This window comes from Pieris rapae, chromosome 8 (assembly GCF_905147795.1).
Source record: "Pieris rapae chromosome 8, ilPieRapa1.1, whole genome shotgun sequence".
Classification (NCBI taxonomy): Eukaryota; Metazoa; Arthropoda; class Insecta; order Lepidoptera; family Pieridae; genus Pieris; species Pieris rapae.
The window spans coordinates 2,477,814-2,497,372 of NC_059516.1; the positions used below are offsets into that span (position 1 = coordinate 2,477,814).

At 32.3% G+C, this 19,559-nt stretch overlaps 1 protein-coding gene across 1 annotated transcript in view; it reads left to right on the top strand.

Moving 5' to 3' along the window:
• Nucleotides 1-14,617: 14,617 nt before the first annotated feature.
• LOC110995640 (nitric oxide synthase-like protein) overlaps nt 14,618-19,559 on the top strand; it is a 38,899-nt gene continuing 33,957 nt past the window's right edge. The window contains exon 1 of the mRNA XM_045629244.1: nt 14,618-14,873. Within this exon, the coding sequence (XP_045485200.1) occupies nt 14,631-14,873 (243 nt within the window). The 5' untranslated portion in view covers nt 14,618-14,630. The remainder of the gene's footprint in view (nt 14,874-19,559) is intronic.

Below are 19,559 nucleotides of genomic sequence, written 5' to 3' on the forward strand. Positions count from 1 at the left end.
AATACCTTTACGCCTTGTTCCTATTACTATTACTCAGGCGTAAGGCAAATTTAATAGGCCTTTGATATCGCGTATATTTAGCGCTAAGACTCGACTCTATCATCTTATTTTAATTTTTTATAAATTTAATTTATAAATTTCACTTTATCTTAATATTAATTAAATTTAAATTTATATTGAAATTAAGATGATTGAGATTTACAGGTCTGTATCTCATATTTCAAGTCAAAGTTCTGTGCCCTCAGGGATGATTAGCACGCTAATTCTAGGCCAATACTAAAAAAATATATATAAACTTATTTTCCTCGCAAATAGCACAAAATTATTCAGATTACACCACAATTACAGGAACCGATGACCTTAATACATTGAAAGTTCGTTCGAAGATGTTATCGGCGAAACTTGGAGCATTTGCTTGTATGACGACCGTAAACCCGCAAAGTGTTGTTTCTGTTACTACTTTAAGTGTGAAATACGCGAGCTGGTTGCAATTCACGAGCGTACTGATACAGATACATATGTTTGGCATTGTAAATATGTGGGAAATATGTACACTAACAATACAATAGTAGACCTGTATAGTAATTTTATTCTGGGAGTATGTTGTCTTCCCATATAATTATTTATTATACAACAGAGCTGGCGCGGCTTGTGATGCGGCTGAAAAAGCTAAAACCTGCAAATACAGGGGTTTAGGCTCTGAATATGATTTTGTCCCATTCGGTGTCGAGACCCTTGTTCCGTGGGTTCCAGCCCTATAAGGCTTTTTAGGGAAATTTCAAAAAGGTTAGTCGACATCACAGGAGAACGAAGAGCTGGCAGCTACCTCGCACAAAGAATTAGTCTAGCTATTCAAAGGGGGAACGGTGCTAGTATCTTTGGAACCTTGCCTAGGAGGAGTCCCCCTTTTAATAATATATTTTAATTATTAAATTTTTAAGGTTAGTTATTAGGAATATTACATAAAGATTTTATTGTAGTTATCATTTAACTAATGTATACAAATATTGTCAATCTTAATTTAAATAGTTTCTTGCCCACTCGTCTCCACACGAAACTACCTTTTAGTAAAGCAACTAGAACCTTCTTTATATTTTATTGTTAAGTGCCATTTTAGGTGGTTTAATTAGGATAAATGATTTGTTTTTAAATACAAATCTTTCAGGCTATACGACTTTTTTTTATTAAACTTCACGGCGCTATTTATAAAACAGAGCTGGGTTACAGTGAAGCCATATTACCGTACCACGTTCAGAAGAAGTTAATTATGCGAGAGTTAGTTTTAGATTTGAAGTTTGATACTTACCTAGTAATTTACGCAGATTCGTAACACAGGTTTGATTAAAAATGTATATAATGTAGGTGCTTAACAATTTAGGCACAGACATCAAATTTAAATACACAATGAAAGTAAATGGAGGGGTTCAATAAATCTTAACGTTTAATAAAAGCCTACGTAAACATAAGGTGACGATAAAATTCATTAGAGAGCAGTATTTTGGCACATTTCGTATATCGTACTGTATCGTATGGATATAGTAACTGTGTTAGTTAAGCTTATTTGAAATTTTGATTTTAACATTGATAGCTATTTGATTGAATTGTTTCTTGTTCTCCTTTTTTAACTTTCTTATCCTTTTTTCTTTAACTTTATATAATACAAAAGTATTTACAAAAAAAAGAAAAAAAAAGTTAAAAGTAATAACTTAAGGAAGTTGTTAAAATTATTAACTTTATATAATACTAAAGTATAATAAAAAGTTAAAGAAAACACTTTTTTACCGGATTGAAGCTATGTATATGTTTTCTTTAAATGTGTAAAAGTTATGAGTAAAGAACAATAATATATAAAGTTATTTCTCTTGTAGGGGTGAATGTAAACCACACGTTCTGTCTAGCAATGTACAATTGGTAGCGCCGGTCGTTATTCCCACAATTAATATTAGCTACTGATTATTTTTAATTTCCTACACACTCCTTAACAAGGTGGCTGCACATGTGCACATCTAAACTCTCTTTAATCGAGCGTCATGAGATCAGCAGGTAAGCATCTAGAGCGGACTGTTTTTCACCTGTTTTTGGCTAGTGCCTTATTATGACAGTGTACAGTTACGACGATAAGTCTATCACTGGATCGGTCGATGTGGTTGATGAACTGCCACGTTATCCTTCTGCATACCACGAACAGTTTCTCCAAGTTCTCATCGCCTCTGCGCTTTGTGTTATGTATTTAACACTTCGTTACATTACAATATAAAAATTGAACATAGTAAAATGAAAAAGAGAGCTTCTGGTGGCCTTATCGGTTTCGAGCGATCTCTTCCAGGCAACCACTATTTTAATTATTAGTAGATTTTCTGAAAAGACATTAAAAATAGATTTTAAGTCGACATATTTAAACATTGCAAATATGAACTGTTTAAATTACGGCAATTATTAGCGGTGTTATGTGGAATTCAGCAAATGGCTCCAATTGACTAAAACACACTTCACCCTTCACACATTACATCTTCTTTGGAACTATCAAATCTAATCAATGATACTAAAGCTATTTGATTATCTAATTGTGTTTACAGTTAGCTGGCTGGGTTGGCTGTTAGAATTTTAAACTAAATAAGTTGTCGAGTTTGTAACGTTAAATTGAATTTTAGTTCAGTAGCATTATCTTTGTACAGTATCTGATGTTGAATATTCTCATGCTGTAAATAATACGCTAAAAATACACGCTTTGAGTAAGAACCAGAAGTTATTATATACATTATTTGAAGTCCAAACTGGCTCTAAAGATGTATTAGCACACAATTTAATAAGTTTTAAAAATTACGAAGATTCTGATTAAATTTTTTCCCTTTTAAAATAAGTCACAGTAGTAAGAAAACAAAATTCTCGAAACATCAGAATTTTTTATGTGAATTAAAGTATTACACATCTCAGAGGAGATATCAGCAACTACGTAAAAGAAAAAAAAACACTTTGTGGAACCAGCTGCCCACTGAAGTATTTCCGAACCAATTCGACTTAGGGTCCTTCAAGAAAAGAGCGTACCAATTCTTAAAAGGCCGGCAACGAACTCGCGAGTCCTCTGGCGTTGAGAGTGTCCATGGGCATCACTTAACATCAGGTGAGCCTCCTGCCCATTTGCCCTCTGTTCTATAAAAAAAGTATTAAATTTCTAATATCACCAGTCTTCACGAGTATATATAACATGTACCCGACGTCTCAAGCTTATGTACCATTTAGAATATCTGCGTCATCTCACATTTTGACGTGAATTAAATTTATGCTCACTTTAACATATTTAATAACCTTCCCCTTTCTTATACTATGCCTCATACGCATTGTAATTCCGACTACGCCGTAATTATTTCGCACTCATTATGTGTCGTGACGTCTGACTCAGCGGAACTTGTGATTATAACATACAATATTTATTGTAATTCTCGTTACAGTTAACAAAAGAAACATATAAAGTATAATTTAGTACAAATTAAATATGTTACTTATGAGTTAAAATATGCACACTTAAACCCTCTTAGGTTCAAGTTTTATTTATCAGCCGTTGCCAACCAGATAACCTGAACAAGCTGTCGTCAGCAAGATGAAAGGCATAATGCCGCGGAGTAGCCAAAGTACTGGTGTGACGATCACGATTCTCATGGATCTCCCCAAATCAGCTGTGCAGCTATACCGAGCAAAGAGGAGACAAATCTCTAGCTGGGCAGCTGTCATACGATGACACCACCTTCAGCAAAGAAGAATACGCCTGAGAAGAAAGAAGATTCAGTGCTTGAATATTTTTTTTGAATCAGAACTGTTCTATTGCCAAAGAAATTTTCAATTTAAATCACTCTGAACCGTTGCTTGCGATTTGCAACCAACGCCTTGGGTGAAAAATATTTGTTTCAGGCTGTCTTACTAAACTTTTACATAATTAATGCGATGCGATAATGAGGCCGTTTACCAAGATGGTCCGAAGACTCAACGTCCTCAAATCTGCACAGTAAAAAGAGAGACGCTGGAGAGAAACCGGTGGTAACAGATAGTACAGATGCTTCTGCAGACCAAGAAGCTCAGAACTTAGAAAGAGAGAGAGAACTTTTTTATTTTCACATGTTTTTAAACACAAAATGTTAAATATTTTAAATGACTTTTGTGGCTCAAAAGCTTTAACACATTTAAATCAGTTGCTTTCCCTATAGCTGTGTTCCTATTAAGGATTTTGTTCTAAAAGAGTAAAATCATCCTTTGAAAATTAATTCAGGTTCATATGGTATTTCTGAACTAAATGAAATATGAAGTAAATCAATTGTTGTATAAATCTATTGTATTCACAGACCACAACCGAATGTGGTGAGACTCAGCTGCCTTTATAGATATCTTGAATATCTTAAACATTAATTTTACAGAGAAGGCAATGATTTTAATAAATGTTTAAATTTAAAATAATCACACAGGTGAATATTTTAAATTTAAACATTTATTAAAATTATCTTCTCATTTTTTAATTATTTATGTTGGATTATTTCTGTCGGCCATCACCGCTGAGAACAGGACTTGCGTCAAATACATGCAAGAAGTGTAGAATTATTGATTGATTTTTCATTTGATGTTAAATGATACATGGACTGTTGGCAAATCGGAAAAAAAAATTGTTAAAACTTCCAACCAATGTGGCATTTACTCTGTTACATAACTGCATTTTTTATATATTTTGAGATATAACATTTGAACATTGACCGCTTTGAGTTTTGACTCTGACGGCTAGCAAATGATTCATGACTTATATTTATTGACGTTTTTTTTATAAATGTTTTCCAGATAATTCCCCGACTATGTAGTCGTCGGAGGTATTAATTAACTTACGTACATGGTATTGTTAACCTAGATGATGAAACACTACTACCTATTTCTTATAACTACTTTTTGTAGTACCATATAATAACTTTAGTAGGTACTTAACTGTTGCTTAGAACTTAAAAGTTAATAAAAAAATAAAATCTTCACCTATTCTAAAGCAGAAGACGCTACAAATGGGATTACACTTTTCTATGCTAAGTAATAGCGTAAGTGAGTAACTGATATAATCCCCATGGATTACATTTTGAACTTGAATTGCAAATAGAGGTCGTTGGTTGGATCCCCAGCTGTACACCAATGGACTATCTTTCTATGTGCGCATTTAACACTCGTTCGAACGGTGAAGACAAACATGAGAAAACCGGCTTTTCTTAAACCTAAAAAGTCTAGGGCGTGCGTCAGGCAAAGGCTGATCACCTACTTGCCTATTAGATTAACTATTAGATAAATGATCATGAAGCAGATATATACATCTAAGGCCCAAACCTATACAGCATCATTGATCTATTTTTTATTATGGGTTTATTTAAGTTTTATATAAGTTTTTTTTATAAGTTTATTCCAGTTTTCTAAAAGCTGTTAGATATATTTACATTACGTGTTCTCGCATACAGCTTGTAAATGTATTAAAGCTTGCACAGCACATCTTTTATGGCTCATTATAACTTATTTAGCAAACATGTTTAGAAAACCAATATTTAAAGTAAAAAGATAATTTTCATACATAGAACTCATGAATAAAATAAATAAAAATTTACTTTATTTGACTCAAAACAAACATTACATTCTATATGCCTTTACAAAATCACCCACTCCATTATAGACTCTCCCGAACTACTAGCTCACATTAGCCTTAACATTAGATTTAGTGCCCGTAGAGCTAACGAAGTCAATTTATTTTCCCTTCAAACTTATAAGAATAACATCTCTTTTTACAACCCTTTGACCAGGATGGCTCGTCAATATAACGAGATGGCAAAGAGCAACCACTTACTTGTGGACATATTCTGTCGCAACATCAATAAATTCATTAGTGTCGTTAAAGACATCCTCCATGGTTTTACATTAGAATCCTGTTCATAACTATTAGTTTTAAGTTTATTTTTGTAAAGATTATAATGTGTTTTGTGCACCAAATAAATATAAATATAAATAAATAAATATATACAATAAATACATGTTTAATAATCTACTTCTATGAGCACTAGCGTTTTAACAGGGCCTAGCCTGTATCTTAAACGCTAGTTTCTTCTAGTGACATTAAGAAATTGGTTAAAGTTATAGGTATTAATATTGGTAAAAAAAATGTTTAATGATATTAGAAGAGAATTTAGCTATTAAGTTTTACATAAAAGGACCTATTTTCATAATGGTGCAAGTGGTTTTAAAGGTTTAGCTGTAAGATAATTGAAATTATTTCTGTTTCATCCTATTAGTGGCCGTTCCAGTATTGCGTAAGCAGATTTACTGCAATTTTTCCCCCCCCCCCCCCCTCTTGTCAGCAAAAGTAAGCAAAGCTCTCAAAAATAATAGTATATAGCATAGACATTGTGTGGGTAATATGGGTTAAAATGTAAATAATTACTGTCGACGTAAGCAATCACTAAATAAGAAAATAAAAAAATAATAATAAAAAGGTACCATCTATTATCTCTCATCATCCATAAGTTGTGTAAGCGGCCTTTCTTTGCAGGGTTAAAATCACATATCGTTTATATTCCACTGACTACTTGAATACAACAACGAAAATGAAACTCAAATTTGCGTCTTATAAAGACAATCCTTTTTAAGACGCCGATTTCAGTTACAATTAGCGCCACATAATTATTATTTATACAGACGTATACATAGGCAAAACATTTATTACTAACACACAAAATAAAAATAAAAAAACGGTTATTTTATAGGTTACAACGTTATAAGAAAATACTGAAAAATGGTTGCATTTTACAAAAGAAAATTTTTATTTTATTTCTTTGATAGATATTTTGTATGGATATATATATAGAGATGGAATAAATGGAAATCACAATTGAATTGATAGAGTTACATTCATTTGTACTCATAAATACAATTATGTCAATTTTTCGTAAGCGTAATAAGCGAGGTAATGCTGCATGCGTCATGTTTTTTCGTGCATGCAGCCGGCTTGGCATATAAAGAAATGTAAGGCAAATAAAGGGTTACAATTACTATACCTACTTAGTACGTCAGATAAAAAATATATTGTGTCGTAAAGATCATCCCAATTATATAACCAAATTAATTATAAAGCGGTCAATATGTATTGATTTGACGAATCTTCGCCGATTTAAGATAAGGCACGGCCTTAAACACTTCGTGTAATAACATGAATTATTGTTCATTGTAAATTTATGCAAAGTTCGAGAAATATATTTAATAGTTTAATTTTAGAGTATTTTCTTTGCATCCTATATTATAAGTATTTCCGAACCAATTCGACTTAGGGTCCTTCAAGAAAAGAGCGTACAAATTCTTAAAAGGCCGGCAACGCACTCGCGAGCCCACTAGCATCGACAGTGTCCATGGACGGCATCACTTAACATCAGGTGAGCCCCTGTTCTATAAAAAAAATCCTGCATTAGGCTGCAGTTTCTTTGATTTGGTAGAACTTACTCATTTTAATTTATTAATCATTATTAATTTATATCTTTTTCTTTAAATGGTAATTGTCTTTTATAGCAGAGATTTTTTCATTAACAAAACATATTGTAACCCTAAACGAATGTCTTTTCAATATCTGTACGTTACATTGATTTTCACGGTCCTACGATCATACAACGTACCCTTGAGCACAATACTACACACCACTGCTCTTTGACGAAATAATCTTTGATTATAATTGAATAGTATATGGGTTTTAGTACTTGAGCCCTGGGTTACCCTTTACAAGCTACTTAAAACATGACAAGGCTCAAAGCACATTTACTATTGCGCGACCGAATTCAAAGACCCAAAGGAGAGAAAAAGAAGTTGTATATATGACGTAAATATGCCAAGCATGGTGTAAAAACTATTTTTTTGCCAAAGAGAATTTTTTTTGGTAACATTGGCATTGTGAGGCAGTCTTCTGCCCATTTGTTTTCTATTATATTTAAAAAAAAACTTACCTTAATATAACCATAAAGTTCTCAGCCTCAGAACGAATTTACAACTGTTTCTTTGACAATCTAAAATAATATGTTGGTTGGCTCACGATGTTTGCATTCACTGTACGCATAAATGAATATAAAAGAGAACTTGCTTTTCTGTCAAATAAAATCATTATGAAGTTCTTTAAACACGGTTTAATACAGTGAAAGGATTTTACTTCGGTAAAGTTTTCTTTCAAATAGATTTCTGTCGGGTTTTGTTACGTGTTCGTCTGAAATTTATTTTTCTAAGTACCATTTAGTTTTAAAATGTTTTCCCTCGGTACATTGTTAAACTGCACTAACACGAAAGCTTAATATTAAGAGCTAGACAATACTCAAAGGACTAACTACAGTACTGTTATTTAAGCAGAAATGTGGTTAAAATATTTATGGAGCGAACAGCAGTATCGTTGAAAACCAAATATTGTATTACAATACGAAGCTTATTGTTAGCGGCTTGAGTTAAAAATTGGCTGTTTAATATATATTTTTAAAGACGGAAAAGCCTCAGAACGTTTATATTATAGAAATATTAGTAAATGACATGAGCGTAATCAACGAAGACCGGTTAGAATCGTCGACTACCAGTCCTTCCCCGAGCGGCTTGTTCCCTTGGAGTTTCGTCACTTTGTGGGGTCACTTTGGAACTTCTACCGCATTTACAATGGAAAGTGTTCATAGAAGTTGTTCGTATACTTGCAACTGAGTTTCATCATCGGACGTCGAGACAGAATACGATTTTCCATCCATATCACCTCTTCGTCTGTCGATACACAACTGAGCATTTTAAAGCAGCCGCACACCTCCAGTATATGGAACCAGCTGCTCTTTGAAGTATATCCGAAATAATTCGAATTTGTTTCCTTCAAGAAAAGAGGTAACCAAATCTTAAAAAGCCGGCACCGCAATTGCGAGCAGTCTGGCTTTAAGAGTGTCCGTATGTGGCGGTATCACTTAACATCAAGTGATCCTCTTGCCCGTTTCCTCTCTGTTCTATAAAAAGATTACGAAAAGAAGACTTAGAAATAAAAAGATGAGTTCTTAACATCCATATTTAACATATCTATCAAATAATGAATAATAATCATCCAGTGAGTCTATATATAGTCTAGTCCGTTGATTGTATTTATTTTATGGACTTATAGACGACCGACTTTCTTACGTTTTTTCCGGTTTCCTTACCTTTTTTCTTCTTCTTAGATGCGCCCATAGACAGAAAGTACATTGGTCAGGTCGGGATTTGAATCTAAGAACTCAAGTATGAAATTCGCACGCACTCTTATCAATTCGAATGAATATTCTTATAAATTTTTGTACAGAGCATTCTTACTGTGTTAGCTTACATACGTATATCGTGACGAATTGTTGATTGCCACATTATTTGTTATTAAAGTCACATGGTTGTATAAAAAAGTATTTTACTGATAAACTAATTACATAAAGCAGTGAATAAATAATGTCTCTATCAGCTGACAAATAACCAAGAATTAATTCAATTTACGAGTAAAAGTTTCTTGCCAATAATGAAGTGGTTGCAGATTTATGTTGACGATTTTAAATAAAAAGATTTTCTCTTTTAAGCGGTTTATATAGACAGCAAAGGATGATCTTTACCGATACGGGTAGACCGATTTATTCATTTGTTAATGAATTTTCGATAGGACTGAAAATATGAAATAAAAAGAAAACCTGTACTTGATAGTATGATTTATATAATTACTAGAAATTATAAAACAAACAAAGTTTGCGAGTAGTCTACAGGCATCGATAATGATAGCGATGTTTAAGTAACGATAGTTCGATTTTTAAAATAACGAGTTATTATTATTATTATTTGTTTTGAGTGAGTTTTCAGATGAGATGCATGTTATTTCAAACCAAGTTAGTTTCCTGCCCGTTCACCTTTTGTTCAATATAAATACTTATTTTATAACTTGATATAATAATTTTTTTGTGGAAGTTGAGTGACTAAAAAAATGTACAGAAATGAGAAAATATTAAAAACAATTCATTCAAATAATCCTCTGTGACATTTTTCGTTTAAATGAATATTCATGAACAAATGGAATACGGTTTCTTAAACTTATCGAATATTAATGTTGTCCGGCAATGTTAAGGGAGCTTTGTAATTAATACAAAGCTCAAAGCTTCAAAGGTACTCTGTTTAAATATTTATAATCCAGGAAAATCAAAGTGTAAAAATATTATCTTTTTATTTCTATAAAGGTGGTTTACCTTATGTTATTGATACCGCCGCCCATGGACACTCTCAAAGCCAGAGGGCCCGCGAGTGCGTTGCAGACCTTTTTTAACGTGGCTCTTTAGCCGCACTCAACCGCTTTGAAAAATCAGCTGCCGTAGTATATCCAAAACAATTTGACTTAAGGTCCTTCGAGTAAAGAGCGTACCGTACCATAATTCTTAAACTACTGACAAATTACTTGAGAGCTATCACTAACCAACACCTTTTTTAAAAAATAGGCTGAAGTAGTTACTATACACAGGCACTAATAAGCCGAATTCACAATGAAACAGCGTTGCGTTTCTTACTTTCATTTCACAGACCCAAGAATAATTTGTATTATAAATTTATACAGCAAAATAATTAAATTTTTCCTACTAGTCGAATTACGTTTCAAATGATATTCTAAAATTTAAAATGTAAACCTATTACATAATTATAATACACGACAGATGTATTATCGTAAGTATATTAGTAGTATTAAGCGTCGCATATCTACATTAATTATGAGGTCATATACTGAATCGTTCACTTAAGCCTTCTTTCGGGGCAGGTCGTTCGACTGCTCGAGTTATCTAACAGCTAACTAATAGCAAAACATGATTTAAATTTATATATAGACAGTACAAAACCGCTGGTTGTATCCCATATTAATATTTTTGGTCGCTTTCTAATAAAAATTACATTAGAAAAAAACTTAATAAGTCGGAAAAACGCGTAATATAAAAATAATTGTCTTTTTGGTCAAAGAAAAGTTTAATTCCTTTTCTTAACAAATCAAAATTGTTTGCTATAATTTACGATTTAAACGTTTTCAGAAGAGGTTGTAATAAAGAACTTATTTTCGGAAGACGTTTGAAATATAAAGTAAATTTTTTATCATATTCGTTTTTTAAATTAGTTTTTGTGTAAACGCAATAATCTTTTCACTGGGAATGCAAACCTGGATTCTAGCTCACGCTGTAAGTAAAGGAGATCCGTGGGACCATCAATAATGGAATTAATAATTTACATCAACCGGGAATCGAATTCGACGCCAGATGGACAGAGGGTCTAACAAATATAAGCTACATATATGTATGAATAATATAAATAATATATATGTTTGATGAATATAACGCTGACTCAACGCGAAATTAAAACGTTTTTATCGACTACCCATAATGATTTCGACCGTTAGTTAATTGAAGTAGAAAATGAGTTTCGTCTCTGTTTTTAGTCTAGTTACAAAGTCCTGGTACAATAGGAGCACAGATAATACGACTCCAACTTGCTTGTTAAAGTTCCGTTGCTCGAAAGAAACGTGAAGTGGACACATTTCTACGTCTGTTTTTTAAACCATTTGATTACACTTTTTCTAATTATTTAATCTCTCAGCCTTATCCACTAAGGCATAAACTAAAAGGTATGAATTCCGTATGACAAAACCGTATTGAATTGAGTTTTTAAACACGGTTATTAGCTACTAGCGCCCTATTCCGGCTCAGCACGGGTGGATCATTTTTTTGTTCTATCATAAATAGTGTTCGTAGCTTTCGATAAAATTTTATAGGCATTTTATAACACTTTGGGTAGCATTATTGTAGTTTTAGTGGGGTCCCTAATTTTTTCCTAGCCTAGTCTATATTAACCAGTGATAATGAAGCATTGAAAAGGTGAAAGTTCAGTACCTTTTGAGCCAATTCGTTAGAAACATACTTACATAATATAATCTTTCCTCTCTCAATAGAAGTATAGATGGAGAATTTTTTAACGTGAACATACATTAAGTAGTTTTGACTGATACAAGTTTTTAGATATTTGAAAGGTCAAAATTTATTTTAGCTTAATTTAGTACAATTGTTACTCAGATTACCAACCCAGTTTCGTTTACCTTAATGGTGGTTCGAGCCGGTGCCTTAAAAATAAAATACGTTTATTATGGAACACAATATAAACTATCACTTATTTCACGTCATTTAATTTGAACCTACTCATCCTACTACGCAACCCCACTCATCGGCAAAGAAGACAGAGGGTGTAGGCCGAGAGAAAAAGCCGGCGTCAGAAACTCTCGGTACTCTTTAAAAAAGCAAATCATCAAACAATACTTATTTTCAAAACCTTACAAGCACCACTAGCACTAATTTATTACACTATTTGAAAAACACAAAAACAATAGTTTTCTCATAATTTTACGGTATTTTGTTGTGTTAGGGAAGGAAAATAAATATATTTTTCCTTTTTAGTTCTTTTACACGTAAAAATCCCTTTTACCTTTTTTAAGGCTTTATAAGGAAAGAGCGCAGGATGTATGCCATAAAATGTGGCGAACAATAGTGAATTGTTCTGGTTGGTAGAGAAAGCATAGATTTGTCTATTAAATATAGTTTGTAAACCTTTAATATCAATGAACTTACTGATTATTGCGTTGTATTTATTTAGGAAAATAATAAAGTTTATTGAAAAGGATAAAATCGACATATCAAAGCAGCAGAACCGTTAACTATATAACTTATATAAATATGTACGATGATAACTATGTGTTTTATTGTTTCGCCTAATTTCTTGAAAGTCTAAACAAAGATAGCAACGGGCAAATATCATGGACAATCAGCAAGAAATGCATGACTTTGATTAAATATTATTAATACGAGCACATGACTACGGTAACACACAGTTTGCACAACCGATAAAATTTATTTACAATCAGCTTGTGACGGCTATATTTGTTTAAAGGAATAATATTTAATTACTGATAGCCAAATATGTAGAAAAGAGTGAATCAACTTTGATATAAATAGATTATGTTTTATAATTGTCTGCAACTTTGAAGCTGAACTTAAAAGCTCCGATGCGTAAATAAGGTAAATCCGACTCGGCACATCGGTAAAATTAAGCAAATGTAATGTTAGAAATAGTAATTAATTATACTTGCAAAATGAAGGATTATCAAAATATATTTTTCAAAAGTTCGCGCAGATTAATGGTGGATTCATCCTCGGGATTAGTTAGTGGAACATAAGACTTCTTACTCCTTCAGACTTGTGTATAAAAACGACTCAAATCAGTCATTTTACTAGTGAACACAAAGACGGCTTTCGTAAAAAACCGTTTGATGTGACTCACGTTAATTCTAGTAGTAGTTCTCCCTTAAGATTTGGTTAAGGATACTATTTACATACCTATGTGCATTTATTATTCCTTATCTCAGAAGATGGTATATGTATTAAAGAGAAGCTAAATGAAACGTTACCTCTGAACCCAAGTGGGCAAAGCGTATTCCATACTTAAATTGTAATATGCTTGTCTAGTATTATGGAAATTGCGAAATGTAATAAAAACTCCTTGGTGATACAAAATTCGTATAATTGAACTTTGACATGTATTTTAATTATACTGTACTAGCGAGCAATTATGTTTCTATATGGGTATAAAGGTACTCTTTATACCCCCGTGATTGTAGAAATGTTTTGACATTCGAAATTTGAATATAACGGACCAAAATATGCCGTAGCATACTCGTGCATAATATAATCAATATCATCTCGTAAGTGGAATCTAAGTATATTTTTTTCTCTAATATCAAATATGAATTCACACATGTGCTGAATATTAAACTTGGACAATATCCAACAAAGATTATTTTTATTGTTATTGGGCATTGATAATTCCAGTCAAGTATTAGGAATGTCTGAGTAAACACGAGATTGCTTAACACGCATTGTAAGGAGTTATAACTTGATTCATATCATATCTTTAATACAATAAGCAGCGTTTAAAATGATATGCCGTGTTTATTTTCATTTTGCACGCATATCTATTGATATTCAATATATTATATTATTTAAACTAAATAAAAACACACATGAAAAAAACTAAGCATACGCTGAGGCAAGTACCACTAGGACAGCATTTCATTTCTGAATTGTCAGGTTCAGGCTGGTGTTAGCCAGGCATATGATTTTTTTTTCCTTTAAACCAACGCTGTATTTATTAAATCACCCCGTTGCCTCCTCAATCAATTATCTCATTGTAAATATACTATTAATGGAACAACGTCGAAGATTTAGTTGTGTATTAAACACAACTAAATCTTCGACTAAGCTAGTCTTTGTGACTATAAAATACTACTCTAAAAGTAGGATTAGAAAATGTATATTGCAGCTAAATTAATTGCTCATAGGCTAACCGTGCCAATTCGATAGTCCCACGTACTAGAACAGTTGCAGACGGCGGCTAGTAATCCTATTTGTCTGACATAACTTGAGCTGTCAAGATACGAATCTTCGTTAGCAAATACTAAAAACAAACTCTTGTCACAAACGATAAAAGTGTTATAAATATACCGGTGGCACCTATTCGTGATTAGTGCGACCGCGTCGCTTGATGATACTATGGCTCCTGGGGTTGTTGCCACTGATATTAATAATCCCATAGACATTGCGAATGTACAGGTGGTTGAGATACCCAAATCTTGTCCGATCGATCATTTAAATGAACCGGAAGGTGAAGGGTTGAAAATTGTGAAGTTAGATAAGAAAACGCCGCGTAGAGTTGTCAGGCCGAAAGTGTTGAAGAATCATGAATCGAGGGAGTATTTGTATGATCGTCTGTATGACGATACCTGCCCGAGAGTGGTGAGTGAATATTTTTAAAGACTTGGATTTAAATTAAAAAAAAAACATCACTGGTACCTTGATTCCTAATATGTGATTAAGTAGAATTTTAAAATTGGCTTTTATGAGACTAGTTTTCGCTAAATTAAATTTAGAAGCTTAAGAACACTAAACTTAATATATATATCCTTATTATTCGTTAACTCAAATATTAGAACTCATTTGTTTACTCAGGCTAACATAAAATGATTCTCTTATTACTTAGTAAAACCACACATACAATGTTTAATTTTTTCGCGTTATCGTTGTAAATATTCATAATAGCCAAATGACATACTTTAGATAAAATAGAACATATAATTACAATACATATTAAACAGTAACTTATAATAATTTAATGTTAACATAAATCGTCTATTAGCAGACAACGAATAATTGCATAAATCTATTGAATACTAAACACAAAGCAACTTGTAAGTGACCATATTTTATAATATTTACTCAGTGATGTGTTTAACTCAATATCCACAACATTTGTGGTTCAACATCTATCGATTCATTTTCAAATCAATTATGTAAGCTCACTCTATTTCTCACTCTATTTATGACCATCTGAGAAAGACATCTTCATCCAAATATTATTGACGTGTGCCAATAACCAATCGACGGAATGTAATAGCCATCTGTCGATACAAGCTATCCATAATAAGTTACTAGGTACATATTAGGAGTCTGAAAACCTAATAATATATATGCACTTCTATTATCTATAACTAGTTTACTAATGACAGAAGTATTACTAATTTTATTGCACCGATAAGACTTGTCCAGTTGCTTCATTCACTGCGTCGTTGTTTACGTTCTTACACATGTGTTTAAAATATAGACCTCAATTCGTATTGGATTTGGCAATATCCTTAATAAGCTATTATATTATTATCAGTACCGTAGAAAAATAAAAAAACGCGTCTAATAACGTGAAAAACAGTACAACGTTAGGTAAGGCAACATCCAACGAATCACCAAAAATATAACATTAAAAATCGAAAGTACAAATAGCAAAAACGTACATCCGACATCGATGTATTGTTATATATAATGGAAATAACAATACAACGTGTATAATTTGGCACTCTTCTGTATCGATAGATAAGAATAAAAAGCATACATGAACAATAGCGAGAACAAAGTTTCCGGGCCTTGCCCGTGGCAATTTGTATCGCGCCAACTTGAAATGCTTGGGTGATACATACTTTAGTACAATACAGTTTTTTAGAATAAAAATAATAGTTTATTAATTTCTACTCAGTACTCGAACAGCAGTAGCGGTTTTTACAAATGCTATTTTGGATAAATTATTTAATTATTGACTATTTTATAAGTTTCATTTAATTTTTAAGATAGGCTGCAACTGACATCTGGCCAGGCTTGCATTCCAATAGCCACATCATAACAACAGGTGGGATTAGATGCCGAAGCAGGAATAGTTGCTTACAGGTCCGAATTTAATGACGTGGAATAAGTGATATCTTGATGATCTTATGTTCCAAAATATGCGTATTTTTATCGCCTGTCTTGTTTTATATAAAAAAAGGAATTTATATTATATATATATATAATTATTAGGAAATTAATATTGTATTCCATTTTTGTGCAATCTACTGTCGAAACTTAAACCTATGCAAATAATCTTTTGAAATAATACAATAAACAATTTGTTAGTGTACACTAAAAACTGTAAATCAGGACGAGAAGAATCTAATGTTGAGATTCTAAGTAAGAAGTCTGAAAAGTTTTGCGTAAGCAGGTATAATTTGTTACAAGAAATGCCTTATACTTAGACGGTTGAATAATGACTACGATTTCCTACACAGAAAAAGAGCAACGGAAGACAAATACTAAAGGCTATTGTCGGAATGTTAAAGATTTTTATAGAAATCAGACTAGAAATGTGCCTTAGGCAATGTGATTTGAGAACTGGCAATAAATGTAACGTTTGAAACACTTCATATATATATTGTGTTACCTATGAATAAATGATTTTGGATTTGACAAAGTATAGAAGTCTATGTTTTTTTTATTATAGAACAGGGGGCAAACGGGCAGGAGGCTCACCTGATGTTAAGTGATTTTTAAACATACATTTTATCCTTGTATTATACAAATGAATTTTTTTTGTTCCACACAACTAGCTGTATTTTCGTTCTATTTAGTTGAAATTGAAATTGTATCTAGCCAAGTTTAAGTCTGAAGTAAGTTTTATTCATATAGGTAAACAAGTATGACACAATATAATACCGTACGACATACGCTGTGAAAGTAGCTATGATACACAATTTTAGCAGTGTCCTTATCAGTAAACTGTCGGATTTTCTTTACTGCATATGCTGCAGAGCTCAGCCTACTCTAGGGGTACTAGGGGCCAATACATGGTGTATTGGCCCCACTGGAGTTTACTTACTATTGTTATGCCTAGATATTTATTGAAGCCTTTGTGCTTTTTAATTTAATAGGGCATTGGACACCTACATAAAAAATCTTAATTATTAAGTTACTGTATCACATTAAAATAAAATAATTCAAAGCATTACATCCTTTTTAAGCCTGGGCTTCAGATTTCTGTATCTATTCCATGATCATTTGTCAATCTATTTCGCAAATAGTTTATAAGCTTTCTGTGCCAGTATAACAAAGATGAGAGTCGTACACTGAAGCTACTGTTTTATACTTTTAATCCAGTACAATAAAAAAATTTAAGTAATTTTTTTTATTATATAACAATTTATCTTAGACTAGAATGTGCCTAAATATTTAGTAGGTAATAAACAAATATGGCACAAAAGAAAATCATTAGTTATACGTCTCTTATACACTCATATATTATGTTTTGGTCAGTTTATAAATTGGTTTGTTTGGAATTGGAAAGATATTTGTGAAGTGAAAATTGATCATACATTTTGCTGCCGATATAGCACTAAAACAAATTTACCAAAGTAGTTTCAAAAAGATAAATATCTTTCCACCGACTTCGATTTTGTTCCCTTTGGAGTAACTCTACGGGTAGGGCTTAAGTTTGCACCACATTAAATTTATATCAGTTTTCTACTTTTATCTTTCATCTTTAACAAAGTTCTAAGCAGTATAGATATGTATAATATAAATATTGCAATAAATATTAAGAAAAATAGAAAATGCAAACTTCATCCGGAAAACGTACGAAATGACTGTAATTTATATCCCAACTTATGCATGGGATGAAATTGCTCAAGAGAATTTTGTAAACATACGCATGTACATTAATATCACGTCTTAGTGGCATTTATTATAAGCCTAATATTATATGAATGTATATTAGTTTGGAGTTTCAAAGTCTGAGAAAAATTGGATCTGGCTGTGTGCCTAATATACCGATGAGGTCATCTTAGCTGAGACTTTGTCATTACTTAAGGAAAGTAAAACATATTTGTATCCTTATAATATGGGGAAATCCAAAGACTCAGATTCGTATAAAATGCTTGTTTTTATTTCTGTTTCTCTTTTTCTTTATGACTAAAGTTGGCTGTTAACAACTTTGCCGGGTATATTGTTCTAAACAGTTGGCGGATGTGATGCCGGTCCCATACATTCCGTAGCCACCACTTGCCCGCCCGTTTCTTGCCTTTTTACCTATCACAACTAGCCGCAACAAGTATCGATGATGACGCAAAAGGTGTCCGATATGCGACTTTCCGTATTTTGACTAGAGTAATATAGTCTTACTAATTTTAAACTTGACACAATGCTTAAATAATGGAAACAAAGTAATAGCCGGTAGGCAAAACATTTTGTGGCAAATTTTAACAAAGTAAATACGATTTTTTTTTAAGTGCCGCTTACTCGATCTGAGAACTAGGGATGGCAATAGTTTAAAATATTTTTAATAATTGTACTTACATAGTTATAAGTTTTACTATACTAACATAACATATGGACTTATTAATTGGTCTGAAATAAATGATTTTTATTTTATTTTTATTTCATTTTATTTATAAAAAAAAAGGAACAGGATGCTCGGATCCGATCCGAAAAAAGAGTATTAATGTGTTAAATTGATCAATAAATACATGTCGTTATTTGTTTAAGTAAATATTAAAAACTTAATTACGAATTACGAAGTAGTACGTAGTGGGAGTAAAACAGGAAATAGCGCGACAAATACGGCCATTTCCCCTCCTAACGAGATTCAAATCTATCCAGTATGGGCCCAATTCAATCACTCACTTTGTCCCAACAACATCCCTCTACGTGTTAGCTCCCGAACTTGTATTATAATTTTATACGTATTTTGATACAATTTACTTCATATATCAGCAGTTATTTAACTGGCTCAAATTACATACTTTTAAAATTTGGAAAAAGGAAGTTTTTGCGAACGAAGCAATTATAACCAGGCTATGTAATATAAGATATTGTTTAATTAAAAAAAGAATTTAATTTTAATGCAATATATTTCAAATTCATAATATGGCGGACTCGACAGACGTTGTTCTGCATGATATTTCAAGCAATTAAGATATTAAACAACCAGATGTTTAGTGGTAGTGTAAATAAATAACCTAGATACCGACTGCAGATTTGTGAATCTAAACCAACCAGGACGCCACCGAAACGCTTACAAAAAATACATTTAAATCGGTCCAGCCGATAAAGAGGAGTCCCGTGATATAC